General features: G+C 39.6%; 1 protein-coding gene across 1 annotated transcript in view; it reads right to left on the bottom strand.

Moving 5' to 3' along the window:
- Window positions 1-19,584, bottom strand: part of FRMPD4 (FERM and PDZ domain containing 4) — a 298,571-nt gene that overhangs the window by 89,743 nt on the left and 189,244 nt on the right. Inside the window, 2 exon segments of the mRNA XM_063392835.1 lie at window positions 11,569-11,622; window positions 11,624-11,650. Of these exon segments, the coding sequence (XP_063248905.1) occupies window positions 11,569-11,622; window positions 11,624-11,650 (81 nt within the window).

Below are 19,584 nucleotides of genomic sequence, written 5' to 3'. Positions count from 1 at the left end.
TCTGTGAAAGGCAGCAACACAGCATGTAATGAATACTTTAGAACTACTAGCAGTCACATTTCAGGACAACTAAATATTATAATTTTGTAAGACAAATTTCGATTGAGTTAGCAAGAACTGCAATACTTAATTCATGTCACTTCTAAACTCTACAATGTTTTAATACTTAACTCATGTCTGAGTTAAGTATTGCTTGAGTAATTGTCTGTAATATAAGTATATTAAGTATGTCTGAGTTCTGAACTCTAAAAACGTTTTAATAATGTAAACAATTCATATGCATATAACACATGGCTAAGTGTTTTGGGCATTTGACAAAATAAAATATTAACATTCATGTTGCAGACTTAGTGCTTCTATCCATTTGACAAACATAAATACAGAGAATTCATATGCAAATTTTTATAGTAAAACCAGAAGAACAATAGCAAAGCTTATTACAGGTCATCACCAGATCATGAGTCACTGCCTCTGTGCTGCAAAAAAATGACAGATGTCATTTGTTACCTCCCCTGTCCTCCATCTTTCCTGCTCCCATCTCCTTGTAAGACCAATTCTTCTCCACCAAATCTTTCTCCTCTCATGGCTCCTAACAACTATCCTGTTAAACTCAGTTAAACCAAGTCCTGCCACTCACACTAGTTCCTCCTCGAATTGTGTTGTCCATATTTCTACCTAGCTTCCTCCTCAGCTCTCCATTCTGATGCCCAGCAGTCATTATCAGCATATTTCTTTATAGCTGTGTGATTTTTGGACGCATTGCATGGGCACTACTACTCCTTCTGAGTTTCTGGCAATTTCCAAAATTTTCAGAAGGCTCTTAACATGGGAGAGCTTCAAAGCAACAAGAGAAATTACCTTCCTGGTGGCAGGGGAATGCGTGGTTCCTGTTTCAAATATCTATCTCAAACACTGGGAACCAAGCTTTGCAATGCACTTCGGCAAAACAACCTCTCCAGGAAATGGAAGATATTTTTCAATGTACCAATTAGGTCTCAGAAAAGAGATGGGAACAAAACTTTTCACCTCAGTCAAGGAAAGCATGTAAGGTTACAAACAGCTAAAAAGGGTCTGCTGATGAAAGGTATTCAGCAGCCTTTGTGAAAAGAATGAGATCATGAAGAACTTGATACTTTCATTCAAGTTTTTCCAAGATTTTATAACATCCATAGAGCAGTATAGCTTTATATAAATCTACACTATCTGACAGACAACAATCCTCATTTACTGCAGAGAAAGCACATATAAATAAAAATATTAAAGTTCTTGCAGTACTGTTAGAAATAATTAAAATACAATAGTTATAATGCTAAATTACAATCCAAACATCACTGAAAAATAGAGAGCAAACCCCTTGTTCTAACTTGTGATGTATTGTGCCCCTTTTTCTTTCCCAGAGGTTGATTGACAGAATTTGGAATTGACAGATTTTGGGACTATTCAGTGAACACATTCTTATGTTTTCATAATGGAGTTTTTTTGTTGTCCTGTTTTGGGGTTTTTTTGGGCCTACAGAGATTAAGGTACAGCTAATCAACCAAGAAAAACCAGAAAGCACACCAAGAGAAGCAGCTGGCTGTACCACACAGAAGAGTGAGAAGTGCCACAAGTGACAGAGAGCCCAGGGAGGGCTGGCTGTGTGCCATGGGCAGGTGAGGGGGACCATGAGGAAGATCACCACGTTTGACAGGACCCCAGCCAATCCTTGGGGAACTGAACTTGCAAGGCCAATAATGCCAAGGGGACTGCATTGGTCTTACTGTGTAAGGCTAATGGCATCCAGGTGATGGTTCACAAACACCAAACTGAGGTGCAAATCTCATGGAAGTAAAACCAATGAGGAAAAGTAATCTGGAGCATGGCATGAGAGAGACCAGAGACAAGGGTCTGCTGTGGGGAAGACCACAGGTGTGGATCAACTGGTGACACCCACATCTGCACAGCCATGGGGAGGCTGTGTGTGCTTGGGTATACATGACCCAACAGCAAGCACCTGGTATGCAAGATCCAGAGTTGCTGATGGGTAAGAACAGGATCAGGCTGGTGGTACTGGTCTTGTTCACGTGTGGATGTGGAGCCTGCAGAGGCCCTGGCTGCCTGCATGCATGATCCTGTGGCCATCTGTGCCAGTCTGGAGCGTGTCTGCATGCAGCCATGAGGACTGTGTGCTCAGCCTCACAAGGACAGGGGACTGCAGCAGCCTGGTGCTGTCAGACCAGGATGGGAGGAATCCCTTCTGATCTAGAGGGCCACCAATCTGCCCTCTCTTAAAACATTTTCTACATTTGACTAGCATTACTTCAGTTGTTCTACTTTAATTGAAAAAATAACTTATATATGTCTGAGAACTCATAAGGAGCCTTAGCATTCTATACATTATGATAAGAAGGGAATGAGACATTGGACAAGTAAGAAAGGAAGTATGATGAAGCAGAATATTCTGGACAAATGTAGCCAGTTGCCTTGCTTCAGTACCAACACTAGTTTGACATTATTTTGTGTCTGTACTTCCTTGTATTGGGTAGTTGTGGTAGGTGCTGTAGGGTCTGTGCTGCAATACTGCAAATTGTTGGTAGCCTGTTCAAGGAAACTGTTGTCTCTACATGCCAGGAAAAGTGTGCTATTGATACTGAACAGTGAAAATAGCCAGTCTTTAAAACAAACTAATAAAACCATCAAAACCCAAAACTAACAACCTGTTTGAAGGTAACTTGTAGCATTAGACTACGGAAGTTGATTATTACACAGATTGCCTGATCTATGGAAGCTTTGGCAATTTATACCATATGCATGCCAACTTAATTCACATTGTTGGGATTTGTTTCTGTGAAGAGCTGTCTAACTAGCACACTTCTAAAGCACTACCTTTTATATTATTGACAGCAAAAGTCTGCTCACTCAAAAATACCACACAAATTACCACAATTATGCAGAAGTTCACATGGGCAAAAGGATTCCCTAAATGTTGTTTCAAAAGACCTATATCAGATACTAGCAATTGCTTTTTTAGATAGGTGGGCAGAAGAGGACAACCAGCATATCCTGATGAAACTAATAACTGACCCTGGTTGTTATCAGAAAACAGTATAAAACTCAAAACTTCCAAAAAGAAATAGTCCTTTAACTTGTCCTTATATTTGCTATATAAGACTATTTACATGTTTTATCCTTTAATGAGATTGACGATAATACCCATTTTCCAGAGAAAGAAAAACATTTTGCTGATACTATGTATAAACACTTCAGGGAAAAAAAATTTCCTCTCCTATCTTTCAACCAAAGCATTTTTTAAAATAGACTTATTCATCATTCTGTGACAGCATTTAGAAAAGAGCATTTATCCAGTTTTCCAAAATCCTGGTGAAATGATATCATCTCCCTGATTATCATCCCATTTAAGTATTTTTATTACCCATATGGTAACTAAAACCACTGATTTTTATTCCACTCTTATATGGCAATCTAAATTGCCTTGAGTAATCTGTCTAACAGAGATAATTAGATATGTTTCATTAATATTTGCAAAAGGTTCTAAGGGCATATAGTGGATTAAGTCTGTTTTGCAAATGTGTTGCTTAGATTTCATGTTCTACATGTTAAAGAAAGAAGTAAAATGTCACTTGACTTACAGGAAGACAGGAATGGGAATGATCTGGTTTGCAACCATCTCCAATCCCTTGCTGTTTTACAGTCTATCATATAAACTGTGTCCTATATCCTCCTTTAAATATTTTACAACAGTCAGTATAAATACATTTTGGATTACTCAATGCAATGCTCTGGCTGGAAATTTGGAAATTAACTCCATTGCTCTAATCTTTAAGGGTCTTCTCTCTTGCAATTTGAATGTATAGTGCCTTTAGGCTTTTTGCCACAAATTACTTTTTGTTTTCAACATTTCTTGCTTCTTCCTGGTGTTTATTCCTCTTGATCTTACTTTTGCTGTATTAGACAAATCTATGTGTTCTTGTCTTCCCTAATTTTTTCCTTCACCAAAACCATTCTAACAGTAGTTTTTGCATTTATTACAGTTTGAATCTCCCCTCTCTCAAACATGTGCATGTGCAAGCATTAGCTGCAATAAATAATAATTCCCTATCTCTACAGCAGCATTTTCCAGTGACATACCCAAATGACGAAACTTGGATTTCTCCCAGCAAATCAGCTAATAAATCAAGATTCCTCCCCTCAGTCATTTGAACAATTACTTTTAGATCATTGGGAAGATTTTGTTATTAATCATTGATCATGTCTTTGTGTAAAGAACGCAGACAAACAGTAAATTCAGAGGTCCCCCATTCCTTTTATATGGATAAAGAGCCACTGTAAGAATGAATTCATGCTACACTTCTGCAAACCTCACTAGAGCCCTCTAGTTTCTGCTTTTTATGAAGTTCTTGATGTTGGTCAGTCCTTTTAACCTTTCCTTACACATCTGTTGCTTTTTTTGCAATGTATTTACAGATGTGGTTATTCAGCTAAGTATGCATCTCTTACACCAGTTTTCAGGTGCATGCATATCACTGAAAGATTTGAGACTTCATAAACTAGACTATAAATCCAGATGATTAAAAATGTCTTTTTAAATATGTAACACACTTTTTACTATGTGTGTGTGTATATACACACAGACGTGTCTCTCATACTCACACACTACTCAATGCCATCATGCTGAATCTTGAAACTTGGACTGGAATAAACCACTCCTGGATTCCTCTCCTCTCCTCTCCTCTCCTCTCCTCTCCTCTCCTCTCCTCTCCTCTCCTCTCCTCTCCTCTCCTCTCCTCTCCTCTCCTCTCCTCTCCTCTCCTCTCCTCTCCTCTCCTCTCCTCTCCTCTCCTCTCCTCTCCTCTCCTCTCCTCTCCTCTCCTCTCCTCTCCTCTCCTCTCCTCTCCTCTCCTCTCCTCTCCTCGAATCTCCCTTCAAGGTTTTTTTCACTGAGAATCCCCCGTAGTCTCATATATATCCACATTTAGCTCTCCAGTAAAAACAATTCTTTTCAGGTTTATTGAAAGTAGCAGCCTTTCTACAGTGCAGCCAATAGACCACTTGCAAGTGCTGTCTTGCAAAGCTACCCCAAAATGATTTTACAGTAACAAAGTCGGGTGCCAGGAGCAGCTTAGATGTTGAAGCAGAAAAATCAGTCTGAGTTGCAAAACCTGATTGAGAAGCCAAATGAAAGTTCAGATAGTCCATGCTAACTTTTATGATCGCCTAGGAATGGCAGACAATCCAAGGAACTTAAAACTCATCACTGAATAAGATACTGATTGGTCAGTGCAAACACTTAAGCTTTACTCTTCCATGTAGCAGAAACATTCAGCATTTGTGCTGTATTCTACGAAAATTTAGCCAAGCACTCGACAGAAAATCACTTTTTTATCATTAATATTTACATTAAAACATCATTATGACTTTCAAATATGGCACAATACTTAGCCTGGCAACATGTGGATCACTTAGCAATTTAATTTGTCATTGAATGGTATTTATGAAATTTATGAATTTATGAACATTCAGTTCTTAAGCTTTAACAGAGATTTGGGGAGGAGAGGGTGACAGTAAATTCCTCCTTAAAAGATTCTCTTAATCTTTTCACGCTTTAGCTTTGCAAGACATAATGAGAATAAAGTCAAGGTCTTTCTAGCATCTGCTAATTAAATGTAACCACCTAGTACGTGAGGATCCTAATTTTATGTGGTAGACTTCCTGGGCTCCTGTAGTATAAACAAAACAAAACAAAACAAAACACCAAAACAAACAAAAAAACCCCAACCAAACCAAAACCAACTAAATTTAAAAAACACCCAAACAAAAACAAACAAACAACAATCACCAACCAAAAACCAAAACAAACAAACAAAACCCCCCAAAACCAGCAACAAAACAAAACAAAAAACAAAACAAACAAAAAAAACCAAAAAAACAACAACAAAAAAAACAACCCACACAAAATAATAACAAAATAACAACTCCAGTGACCAAAACCCAAATTTTTTTAAATCAAATTTCTGTGGAGATTCAGCTGTTCAAGTCATAAAAACATCAGCACTATTAGCTAACTGCTACCTGGCTGTTTCACACAGCCAAATCTTGAGCGTGGGCAGTCATGACATCCTTTCTAAGGCTGCCCGGGATATGCCACCTCACTCTGAGTACAGCTGGCTGGAAAAGAAGCTTTGGATAAAATCAACCCGTCCAGCCAAACCTCCCCCTCCAAGCAGCTCTACACGAGGCCCTGTCCCATCACTCTCCCTGACGGCGCCCAGGCTTTTGGCACGGGGCTCGATTGCCTATGCAAGTCACAGAGGCAAGGCTGAGAAACCAGCTGTGCATCTATTACACATTATGTTCAGGTGATAGGGTTCCTCCTCCAGGAACAGTGTTCCTGAAGGCTCATGCCATGAAAGCAGCTGTTTCTCTGATCTGCCCATTAGCTTGCACTTGCGTTAATTAATTCTAGTCAGGGAAACTAACAGGACTGTCTCAAATGGAGTTTGAGTAGACTGATGTTGGGACTTCTCTTACCAGGCACTGTTCAAAGCCTTTTGGAAACTTCTGGCTAGTCACAGTGTGACACTCTGGGGAACCAAATCTTTTTCAGGACATAGCCACAATTTCAGCCTGTGTTTGAGGCAGTGAACTCCCTATTTTTTACTGTATATGTGTTTTTATGTATATTTTAACTGAAAAGATTCCTGATTGCAAAGTTCCGACTTGTCAGTGTGCAACACCAATGCTATGCTCTTATGGTTTCCTTCTCAAGAGACAGATCAGTAGCTTGTACTTCTATAGGACACTGTTAGAAGGGTGGAACTGCATCTTCATTGGATGCTGGCAAAAGGAATTTTGCAACAAGACCTCTAAATGTCATGACCATGAGCTGCCAGAATCAACCCCTCGTGGTCTCTTCTGCCCAGCTCAAGGCACTGACTGGATCAAACAAAACCAATAAACACGGCAGCAAGAAGAAAACACTGCATTAAAGGGATTATAAGCAGGAATAGAAATATGAAGTATCACTTTAGACCCCAGGTGAAACTGTTGTTCACACCTTTTCAAACCCAGGAATGGCATTATCTAAAACAGCACTCCTCACAAACCATCTCCTTACCTTTGAAGCTGTTTCTTAAGACACACCCCCTCCATATACACCCCTGACTTTCTGGTTTACCTTAAGTTTCATCACTGTTTCAGTACTTCTTCCTTCTATATTTGATGTATGTTTATGCCAGGAGCTAACTTTAACATGGGCCTCTGCTTTTTTTGGATGGTTAAAGAGTGCAGCCCTAAACAGACACTCTACAGTATTCATTCCTACCAAATGTGCATCTCTTTCTTTAGGAATGTACCAATTACAATGACTTTTAGATATATCTGCCATATTTGTTATGAAATTTGAACATACATTTTTCATTCCAAGATGTAAAGAAAAAAAAATGAGTCTGAACATGCAAGAAAGGACATTCTAACATAAAGCTGAGTGTCAGATAATTAGACAATTGAAGCAATGTCTCTTCATAAAAGCACAACTAAAAAATCTGTCTCTTTACACACAAAGACCTAAGCTTATGCTTGAAATGAACAGGGAACCAAAGACATCCAAAACTGTATAGATTCCCATAATCAAAAGCAGACAACGAAATGTAGTCTGACAGGGTAGATAAACTCTAATTCCAATTGAAGAAGTACAGTTGTGGGTCCATCTACTACCTGGTCTCATAAAATATTTTCCAAGTGTCTTATCTGCTATGCTAGGCTGGTAAGTCCATCCTGCCACAAAGAATGAGAACAGCATGATTCCAAGACCAACCTCAAACTACAAAGCTCTTGTGGTGGGAATCATACACCTTTCATCTCAACATATTGTGAGCTCAAAATACTGAAAGAATATTCAGAATGCAGGAGCACTGCAGTGTTTACATCTGCCTAATACAGGTTGAAAAGCTACAGGATGAATTGTTTGCACATTGAGGGCAGCTCACTTCCCCCAGTTTGACAGAAAAGCAGCTCTCCATGAAGACAGGCTGGGAGACATGAGATTCTTCAGTCTGGAGAACAGAAGGATCTGGAGACATTAGAGCAGCATTCCAGTACCTTAAGGGGCCCTACGAGAGAGCTGGAGAAATTCATTTTACAAGGGCTTTCAGTGACAGGACAAGGAGCAATGGTTTTAATCTGAAAGAGGCTAGATTTAGATTAGATATTAGGAAGAAATTCTTTACTCTGAGGGAGGTGAGGCACTGGAAGACAGAGGTTGCCCAAAGAAGTTTTAGATGACCCATTGCTGGAAGTTGTCAAGGCCAGGCTGGATGCAGCACTAGGTAACGTGGTCTAATGAAAGGTGTCCCTGTGCAGGTGGGTTGGAACTGAGTGATCTTTAAGCCCCCTTCCAAGTCATTCTGTGCCCCTAGGAACCAAACCAAAATCCAATCTGAGAAAAAAAAAAACAAAGCAACCCTAAGCCACATAACTGAAAGGTAAAAACTATACATGCCAACAAATGTGCATTTCCAGTAGTTTTAATAAATATACATGAAAAAGCTAGGACTAGAGTCAGAGAGAATGAGAAAGATGTTAGGATTGATTAAAGCATCATCTTATGGCTTCATTGAATATCAGTGTGTCTATCTGCACTATAACTTTAAAAGTACATTTCTCATTAAAAATACTACTTGATAGCAGAGCTGCAAATAATCTTCTCTCCTAAGTGAACCCAAGACCACTTAAAAATTAAAAGAAAAATGCTGTTATTATGCTCTTAAATTTTTTAAACTATGGCAAGATTTTTCGATGCTATTTGTATCCTAAATAATATGCCTATCCAGGTTTTAATTATGAAACACTAAATAAATCCCACGAGCAAATACTTATTTGTATCTGTCTGCTAAGTTCCTGCTTGTAATTCTAGCTAATTATTTCCCCTGTCAAGACAATACTGTCAGAAGACCCAAGATGCCACAGAAGTAGTTCAATCACTTTCATTTTATGTCTCCCTATGTTCGATACAGAAAATGTAAATTCACTTGTCTACTGCTGGAAGAGCCAGAAATTTGAAATAATCTCTGCACTGTCAGCAGGTCTTTACCTTATGTGCTTAATCCCTGTTACCATGGAGATATTTAATTGCACAGCGACACAGTTTGATTGGTTTATTTTAAATTGAAGTTCTTCTGTGGAACGGTCCAGGATTCCAGCGAACTTGAGATAAACGGCTTTCAAAATATTGCAGTGAGTCATAATGTTGTCAGTGACTAGATTAATTTCAGTTCAGTTGAACTATTTCTTTACCTGAATCTTATGAATATATGACAACATACAAAATATAAGGATTCTTAGAATTATATTTGTGAGCTGAGAATTTTGAGTCTAATTAGGCAGTATTTTATTGTAAGAAGGACAGTTAAAAACTGAATGAGAATTAAAATTCAGTAAATTTTGGTAGTATCATCTTGTCTTTCTAAAACAAATTCTCTTCCTGTTCTACAATACCAATCTGGACAAGAACTTTTCACATGAGGCTTATACTTGATTTTCCTTACAGAAAACTGTAAATATATTAATATGAGAGAAACTAATCCAACAGGATGAATTAGGTTTCCTAAGTGCTGACTTTCACACACATCAGCAGGCAGTTCTTTAGTATATGAATGTCTGCTGGAAATATGGTATTTCCTGCCATGGCATAACACATTAGGTAACTCATTTTAAATTCTGTGTATACACCATGATGAACTGGTAAACTTTAACTGTGCTATTTAAACAGCAGCAATACAGTGTGCTAAGTCTCATACTTTTTTTTTTTTTCAGCTCTATAACCCAGCACATTTTTTCTCAATGTTGTAACTGCAACTCTAGGAGAAGTTTTCACCTAGCCTTTACTGGTGATGGTCAATTCCATCACCAGGTATCAGACAGCTTTGCCTTATTTAATTTTTCAAGCTCATGGCCACTAAGGCCCCATGTACATGCTGCAGAAAACACCTTTTAGATGTTTCTAGGGCTGTATTCCCCTCTTTATTTTTACACAGCCTGGTTTTATTTCATATGCAGAGTCTCTGTGTTTGCATCAGCTGGGATACCAGCACATGACCCAAGATAAGACTCAGCTCCTTACAAACCACTACCACTCTTCCAACCACTTGCAAAGCTTTGCAGAATCAGAACTTGACACTTTTAATCTCAGTTCTGCAGGGACCACATGGTTTTACAAGAGAGATACTTGACAAAACAGACTCCAGTGGGAACTATCATTCTCACACAAACAGTTTACAAGAATTAATTTGTTTTACACTCCCAGGAAGAGTATCCTGGTGTACCAAAGCAATGCTTCTACAAAAGCATTTACATGCTTCAATTCACAGATGAGCTGCTGTTATTCCATATGAAACACCTACCTAGAACACTGTGTCCTCCAACAATACTGAGGATTTAATCTTTGCACCTCTGTGTTAATGTACTCTGTGATCCTGGGTTGGAGGACTCTGATTTTTTTTTTTTCTATACAGGTTCTGCTCCAGAAGCATTATTCCTTCCTAATCCACCTTCAAACCCACAAGAGTAACAGTGCTCAGGATGCAATACTTCTCTGAATTTCATGGTGCTCCATTCAGTTTGTGTTTTCAGAAAACACAGAGGACTAGCTCAGAAACATCAGATGTGCTGTAGCAGAGGCCCACAGTATGATTCCCTGTACTCCACTTAGGTATAATTACATCCAGGCAACCAAGGCAAACGACTGAGCAAAAGCTTCTTCTCTTCTGAGGAGTCCCATTCACATTCACACCTTCCTGTATAACCTCCCTCACCTTTCCAGTGTGAGAAATACTCTTGGTTCAGCCAGTAAGGGTTCTGTGTGTGTGCAGAGGAGACTCAAAACCAGCAAGCCAGAAGAGAGGGAGGAAGCCATGCTGCTGTGACTAGCTCCCGAGTTACAGCACACTAACCAGGTTAGGCACAGCTGCCTTACAATGCAATGAACTCTCCGTTTTCCATGCTCTAGTTAAAATAAAACAACCCCACAAACTGTCATCTCCTTGCCATCATACCCTCCATTATAACAACGATTTATCCCAGCCAGTATTACCATCACTTTGTCTGTCATATTTATGACTGCTGTATTTATGGCTAGAGCAACATCTCTTTGTGAAGGAAGGACAATTGTTAAATCAACCTCTCTTTTCAGGAGGCTGAGCTGATTTAGCAATACTTTCTTTTTCACCATACCCGAGTAGTCTCTGGGCAAACCACTGACATAAACAGATTGCTATACAATTTTCCTTCTGCTCCTTTCTAATCATTCAGGTTTGCTTTAAACAGTCACCTGCAGTTCTGTATCCCTGCTGCTGCTCATCTCTTCTAGACCCACTCCCCCTTCCATCATATGATCCTGTCCTTGAGTAGGTCAAACCCTTAACAACAGAAAGCAAATTTGGATGCAGTCTGAAAGAAGCAGAGAAGCGCTTTTTCTCTAATAGCATGCTACTCATATCAACCGTCCATATTAGTGACAAGGGAATTAAAAAAAAACAACATAAGAGAGATGGAAAAAATCAAGAATCGCCATACCAATCAGACCTGTTGTCCGCCTGGTCCAGTATTCTTTCTCTGACAGCACTCAATACCCGCTTCAGAGGAAGGTGCAAGAAACCTTGTAATTATAGAATAACCTGATTAATACAGGAAGTTTCGTCCTAGCCCTAGGCAGTCAGCAGCTGACTCACCCGCTTGTCTGAAACACAAGATTTTATATCTGCTCTAATTTTTTTAATCCTATGTAATTTAATAGTGAACGTCCTATTACAAATGTACTTTGCAAATGTACATTTGAATACTATGAAGCATATTAGGCTTCACTGTAACCTGTAGCTGAGAGTTCTATTTGCTCATTATATAGGTTGTACTATTTTTATCACTGTTAAACTGCCTGCCATTCAATCTCATTGGATGTCCCTTTTAGGGACTCGGGAATAAGTGGGCCAGAGAGTGTGATTCCACTGCCTTTTTTCCCCTTGGCATCTCACCTGGGAGCAGAGATGCCTGAAGAGGTGCATGGCAGTCAGCCTTTGGCTTGAGGCACTGAACCAGTGCACAGGCTGCCTCCACTCACAGCCCCCTCCCTGCACAAGTGATGAGTGCCCTCATGAATGAAGCAGCAGCAGCTGTGCTGCTCATGTTTTTGTGAATATCACATAAATCCCCTGTGACATTGTTTCTGTGCTTAGAGATGAAAGAATGCAATGTGCTCAATAAAGTGCTATATAATATCATACCTACAGGGCAGAAGGTGGCTCCTATGACTTCAAACTTCCATAGTGGCCTTATGTACTATTGGAGTTTTAAGGTAAAATAACAACAGCCTTTTCAAAACCCAGGAAGATGAACAACACAGAAACAACAATTGAGGCTTTCACTATATTTTACTTATATCATTTGATGGTTTTCAGAACCTTGCAACAGAGCAAACACCTACAGAACACATGTACAAGAAGGTTGGGGTAGGCTAGATATAACAAAAGAAAATAAAAATTTAAAAAAATGTGTTGAATAGACTGATCATCTTCTGTGTTTATTTCGAAGTAAACTGCTTAGCAGGCTGTGAGCCTCAGTTTTGCATCTGCTATAAATTAGTGGTCCTTAATAAGCAGGATGTTTGATTGATAGACCATTAATATCATCAATGATTGTGTTGTATCATTCCACATTGCTGGCCAGCTATGAGAACTGGAGCACGCAGGCCAGACAGGATACATGCAACAGGCACAGAGGTGAACCTTCAGAAAACACAACTTTATTTTATTTTAGAGGAGTTCCTCTTCTAAGCATAGCAGGCACTAAAAGAATAAAATGAAGACTACTAAAGAAAATTTAGTAAGTATTTGAGTATGGAAGAATATCATAACATTGTTTTATTGCAAAGAAATATTGCACCATATATGCTTTGAGAATTTAGGATGCTGTGAGCTATACTAGTTATCAAAGAACACGAACAGGTTACCTCTATTTTCTGTACAGGGCAAAAGCTGACATTTAAGAATTTCATGTTTCAAGAATAGCACAGCTACTAAGCCAAACAAGGACAACCTAAATGTAAAGATTTCACAAGCCAAAAATCATGGAGATGATATATGCAGGATAAAATACCTTAGAGAAAAGAATTTAGCTTGCCAGATACACTGGGAGGATGTCTAGAATAAATTTTTGATACTAAATACAAAAGCACTAGTAAACAACAAGGCTTCAAAATATGATGTGACACAGAATTGTTTAGGTTGAAAAAGACCTCCAAGTCCAATCTTTGACCAATTATCACCTTGTTAACTAGACCCTAGCACTAAGTGCCATGTAGAGTCATTTCTTGAACATCTCCAGGGATTGGGACGCCTCCTGGGCAGTGTGTTCCAATGTTTAGCAACCCTTTCCATGAAGAAATTCTTCCTGATGTTCAACCTGAACCTCCCCTAGTGCAGACTGAGGCTGTGTCCTCTCATTCTGTCACTAGTTGCTTGGGAGAAGAGGCTGACCCTCCTCTTGCTGTAACTTTTTCTCAGCTGGTTGAGAAGGGCAGCAATGTCTCCCTGCAGTCTCCTTTTCTCCAGACTAAACACCTCTCTCAGCAGCTCCTACTATGATTCAACTCTCTAGACCCTTCATTGGCTCTGTTGCCCTTCTCTGCACATGCTTCAGCACCTCAAAGTCTTTCTTGAAATGAAGAACCCAGAACTGAGCACAGGATTCAAGGTGTAACCTCACCAGTGGCCAGTACAGGAGGGACAATTACTTCCCCGGTCCTGTTGGTCACACTATTTTTGATGCAATCCAGGATGCTGTTGGGCTTCGTGGCCACCTGGGCACACACCAGCTCACATTCAGCCTACTGTCAACCAACACCCTGAGGCTCTTTTCCCCTGGCCTGTTTTCTAACCACTCTCCCTAAGCTTGTAGTGCTTCAGGGAGTGTTGTGACTGAAGTGCAGGAGCTGGCAACTTGGACTTGTTCTACTGTCCCTGCTTGACCATCCAGGAGTCATTATGTCACATTCACACCACCTAAGCTGGGACCAAGGCTCCTTCACAGCTGCACAACCCACACTCACAGTCAGACCAGGTTTCCTCACCAGCTAGACCCCAAGTTTCCCATAGCAGAGTCTCACAGGTCTGGATGCTTAGAACAGTTTAATCATGGGGCAATAACAAAATACCATCTTGAGCTGGATGCCTCTGAGGAGGGACTCTGAAAAAAAGGAAACCTGGCCTTTTATATCCTTACAGTCTAAGCACAGGGAAGTCTGGGATCCTTGGCTCCTGCTGTGTCTCTGAGTGTCTGGTCTGGGCCACAGGTCCCCATGCCCTTGTTATGCAAAGGGTTGGCAGTTCATGGCCTCCTGCCTGCAGTGCCAGCTCCCAGCCCACAGAGCTCAGTCTGCAGCTCACACTGCAGCTGCACACCGAGCTACCTGCACTGAGTGTGCTCCTCAACAGACCCTCACACCACTGGCCTCACCCATCGATCCAGCCTGTCCAGATCCCTCTGCAGAGCCTTCCAACCTTCCAACACTCCCACCTCACTTAGTGTCATCTGTGAACTTACTGAGGGTGCCCTGGATCCCTTCATCCCGACCTTCCGTAAAGATATTAAACAGGACTGGCTCCAGTAGTGAGCTCTGAGGAACCCCACTAGTGACTGGCCCCCAACTGGATGTGATACCATTTACTACTGTTCTCTGGGCTTAGCCATCCAGCCAGGTTTTAATCCAGTCAAGAGAGCACCTGACCAAGACGTGGGCTGTCATCTTTTCCATGAGAGTGCCGTGAGAGGCAATATCAAAGAGTTTGCTGAAGTTCAAGTAGCCTATATCCTCAGTTTCCCTCATCGGCTAGGTGGGTCACTTGGTCATTTCAGCTGCTCTAGCAACCACATCATATTAACATAAATAAAATTAAGAAAGACTTTTGACAAGTATTACTCTCCCAGTTCTGCCGTGCAGTCTGGAGACTGACCTGTGGCTTCAAGCCAAGTAGTAATAATGCTGCAGGCTTTGATCTCTGTGTGTACTTCCTTTAATTTCTTGCCCGGGATCCCAACTGTTTGCTCAGTTTGTTCCAGACTGAAGCACAGAAGCAAGGTAATGTGCCCAAAGTACAGATGGTCAGGGTCCTTGGAGTCAAATAGGGAGCAAACCAAGGTGGGAACACAGACAGACCCCATCATCTTCTCCCAGGCAATAGCAAAAATAAGTCAACACAACCAATAAAAATAATGAAGAAAAATAAAATAAATACAACCAACAGAACCTCTTGCAAACAAGGATATGGCAATAAACTGACCTAACAGACCTCTCTATCTAGAGAATCTAATAACTACACCTTAGTGGAACCAGTGTTACTTTAAGTTCACATAAGAAGGGCTACACTTCCTTTTAGCTAATTTTATTTCACATTCTCTGGTCTTAATTTGAATGACAGAAACCAGATCAATGAAAATACTAAAGTATCTCGCTCCTCAGGAACTAAACAGCAATAGGAATCAAAAAGATATGACTTTTGAAGGCAGCAAAAGTTGCTTCAACTTGCACCTTGAAGTGCAGTTGCAGGGCAGCTTAAGACAATGCAACTCTGTTGCAACCCTATTCTCCAACCAGTCAGATATTTCAGTGTGGCAGCACTACTGCTCATCACCTGGTGTTAGCCATGGTCTGAGCAGGAGGCTGGACAGGCTGACCTTCAGAGGATTCTTCCATGCTAAACTATTCTGCAGCTTCATCAGACCATGCAAAGAACTGGCTTAGAGCAAAACTGACATAAAATTTATTGCTTTTTCCTCAAGATTGACTTTTTATTAGCTTTTGCCTGTTTATTTCCCTCTAGATCTGACAAGCAGCAAGATTTCCACAAGGGAAAGGACAAAAATGTGCAGGTCCAAAAATCAGCAAGATCACAGTAGTGCCAAAAATAAGGATCTAAAATTGCCGTGAGGCTAAACCTATTGTGCACAAAATCAGCCAAAACCTTCTGCTCCACATACTATCTCTCTGGAATACTATATTTACACAAAACTATTTTTAATAACTGTCATGCTTTTATTGAAATTAATGTTACAGAATTTCTCATAATCACATGAGACACAGCATATATAATAGATGCAAATAAAATATTTAGGACTTAAAAGTGGTTAAATATACCATATTCAAATTATTCCATACCAGCTTAATACAGCCTGTCGAGTACAGAAACATCCTGGGAGAATACTGGATGTTTACTGTCCTCCTATACTGAAATGTATTACTTATCTCATAAAGCTATTTCAAGTAAAAGGAGCAAGGTAAAAGGGAATGGGTGAAGCTCTGAAACTTTAATTTACCATGGCCTAAACTTAAGAAAATATACTTTAGACGTTTGCAAAATGACCCTGGTTGTGCCATCTGTACAGAAGAGATAATGAATTGATAGCAACATGTGAAAATATTTTGATAAGAGAGTCTTCTCACACTTTTACAAAAGCACTGCCTGGTGATGGAGGCTACCCCAGCTTAGCTCATATCATAAGGGCTTTCAGAGATTCGAAAGAAATCAAATTGGCTTCAGCAGAAAGAATAAACAACTCTTCCCATTCACGCCTTAAATCATTTGCACCAACACTATATAGTTACATTTCATTTCACCAGAAGATTCTCCTAGATTCTCTATTCCTCCTACAATTTCAAAATTACAGTATGTCTGCTTGCAGTTGAATGGGTATGTACATATGGCACAAAGTAAATTATTTAATTAAAAAGCAGTTAATGTCGCTATGAATTATGTTACTTCCTTGTACAGAACACATGCATACATTTCACTGTGATAATACCTGTTTTATACATTTTTAATCAAAAGCAAGCACAGTATTTGAATTGTTTTTTTCCTTCAGTGTGATGCAATTTGTTAAACTGCATGGCTATGAAAAGCTTAGAGACAATAAAAAATGCTATCTTGCTGATCTCTCGCCTGTCTTTATTGGCATAACTGTCAACAATCATCCCACTGTATCATTCCTAAAATCCAGGTGTGAAAATGAAGGAAAGAAAATTAAATTCTGTTTTTATTTATATATGCTCATGTAGTATTTGCAAAAACAGTTATTTTGAAAGCCAGTGAGAACTTCTCTGCCAAATAACAGTCACTGTAAGGACAGATACTATGTACACCTCCACAGAGGAATCACTGGCAAGTTCTATTTAGTCTTTGGTCATTTTTCTAAAACCAGGATATATGGAATGGAACTTCCCAGTCTCACTGTAGAGGCCACCTGGGCTGATGGTCGCTAGTAACGGGGGATGGACTCAGTGCAGCAGTACGTGGTTCCAAATGTTTCCTGATTTCATTCTGTTCCCAAAAGAGCTGGCTTTTAATACATTCCTGGGGAGTGTCACTTCATGTAAGATGCATTACTACTCTGGAAGCACATCTGTGCACATGCTACAGCCACTGCTGTTGCTTTAAAACATTTGATACTGCATGAATATGTGCTACGGGGCTATGTACTATAAACCACACAATGTGTAGGTATGTAACAGTGTTCAACTTGCACCTGAAACTGCTCAGAGATTCTGGTGGGTTGGAAAGTCTGGCACAAAACATCAAAGGCTTCTACAGATTAATTTCTACAGAGGCCCCATGGCCTCATGCCCTTTACCTCTCAGAGCAGACTATCTTTCTCAGTGTAGTCTGCTATCCACACGCAGAGAAAAATGGAAGAGCCCAAAAGAGAATGAAAAACAAGCACCTTGTAAGAGCATGAGAAAAAAATCAAAACAACCACAGGCCTAATATTACTTAAGGCATAATTCGACACTCCCTGTTACAGACTTTTTTTTCCTAGATGCAGTTTTCTCAATTTAAGAGAGGGATGTGGCACTTTAAGGTACTAAAAGCCATTCCAAAAAACCAAATAAAATAATCATTAGCTACAGACAATTAGTAAACATTCCCAAATTCCAAAATTAATGAGTGCATTTTGTAAGCCACAGCTGTTGACAGCTACACAACAAGTGCAGCATCCCATTATGTGACCAGTGAGAAAAGAGGAGCAATCAAATGTAGTGCCTGTCCTCAGAATCAGGATATTAATCCTTCAAATGAATGTCATTCAGACAGACGAGAACATACCAACAGTCTGCAGAAAATAGGAATGAGATGTGCAGGTATCTTCACTAACTCGAGTAACAGAAACAGTCTCACATCTGCACAGTACTTTGAGGATCACCTATACTTCTTGACAAGCCTAATTAACTCAGGCAGAAAACTTATGCTAATACAGTTGTATTGTGCCTGGCATTCAGCTGCACATTGTCCATCTTTCAGACATCTAAAGCATGACAAATACTTGTTGAAGCAAGAAAACAACATTTCAAAGTCAGCTTCTGAGCCCTCATTAACCCAGAAAGTTTGTTCCAATTTGGACAAGTCTGAAATTGCTCTACATCTTGAAAGCCTTCAGGTCACCAGCCTGCTACAAATCTTGCTTTGGCTTCAAAAGAAAATGCCTCCTAGGAAGCCGAGGCAGACCCCATGGGTAAAAGGGCTAGGGAAGCAAAGCACAGTAATGGGGATGTTCAGTCTTATGCTTTACAATTCTTTCTTTGCAGTTGAAGGATCTTGAGAGAATTAAACACTTTTAACAGTCAATTAAAAATATGTTTGATCCTTCTATTCTGTATTAAAAGAATTCTAATTCTCATCCATTACTTTTGTACTCAAGTAACTTTAAATTTTTAAATAGGGTGATAAAGACAAAAATTAAATAATTTAAAAAACCCAAAACTTCACAAGAACATAATCAAAATGCTAACCTTAAAATTTAAATGTAAGCTAAAGCAACGAACATCAAGAAGCCAATGGTTCTGCTAACCATCCCTTTTTAGTGAAGAAGTTCCAAAGCCATCTAAGAGTACATTTGTTAGAACAGCAAAATGTATTTTATCCAAGGCAGGTCAGTGATTTAAAAAAATAATTATGCACAGTTTACAATGGGAAAAGAAAAGCCAATTATATTTATGATTATATCATACACGTTGAGATTTTTTTTAAACCAGCGCTATAAACTAAGCTAAAAGCTAAGAATTAGTATATTTACTATACAGAATCCAAACATACTCTTTCCTATTACCTGTATAATGAATGTATTAGACAAACCAAAAGACCTCACACTGATGCCTTGGAATGGCTACCTAAAATAGAGGCTGGATAAAATTAAGAGAATAAAAGTGAGTATTTATTAAAGCCTTCAACAGGTACATCCTGGGCAGTCAAAAGCCTCTGAGGGGCTTCTCCCCAGATGGATGACAGTCACGAGTTTTTCATACAGTTAAAAGTTTGGTCCATTTACATATCAGGGGTTAATCCCCCAACTACAGTTTCAGGTAATGAAGTAATTTACTCCAGGTTTGCTCATTTCACTGTTGTTTACATCTCTCAGGGCCTGAGACAATAGGGTGTCCTTGAGTTTCAGGCCTAGAGAGGAATAGTTTCATCTGAATAAAATGGGAGAACAGTAGCTGACATATTGTGGAGTTTGAGTTACACACTAAAGCAGTACAGGATCTGTAAA

Source organism: Prinia subflava, chromosome 3 (assembly GCF_021018805.1).
Source record: "Prinia subflava isolate CZ2003 ecotype Zambia chromosome 3, Cam_Psub_1.2, whole genome shotgun sequence".
Lineage (NCBI taxonomy): Eukaryota > Metazoa > Chordata > Aves > Passeriformes > Cisticolidae > Prinia > Prinia subflava.
The sequence above is the reverse complement of the archived record's forward strand: the minus strand, read 5'-3'. Positions and strand labels throughout refer to the sequence as shown.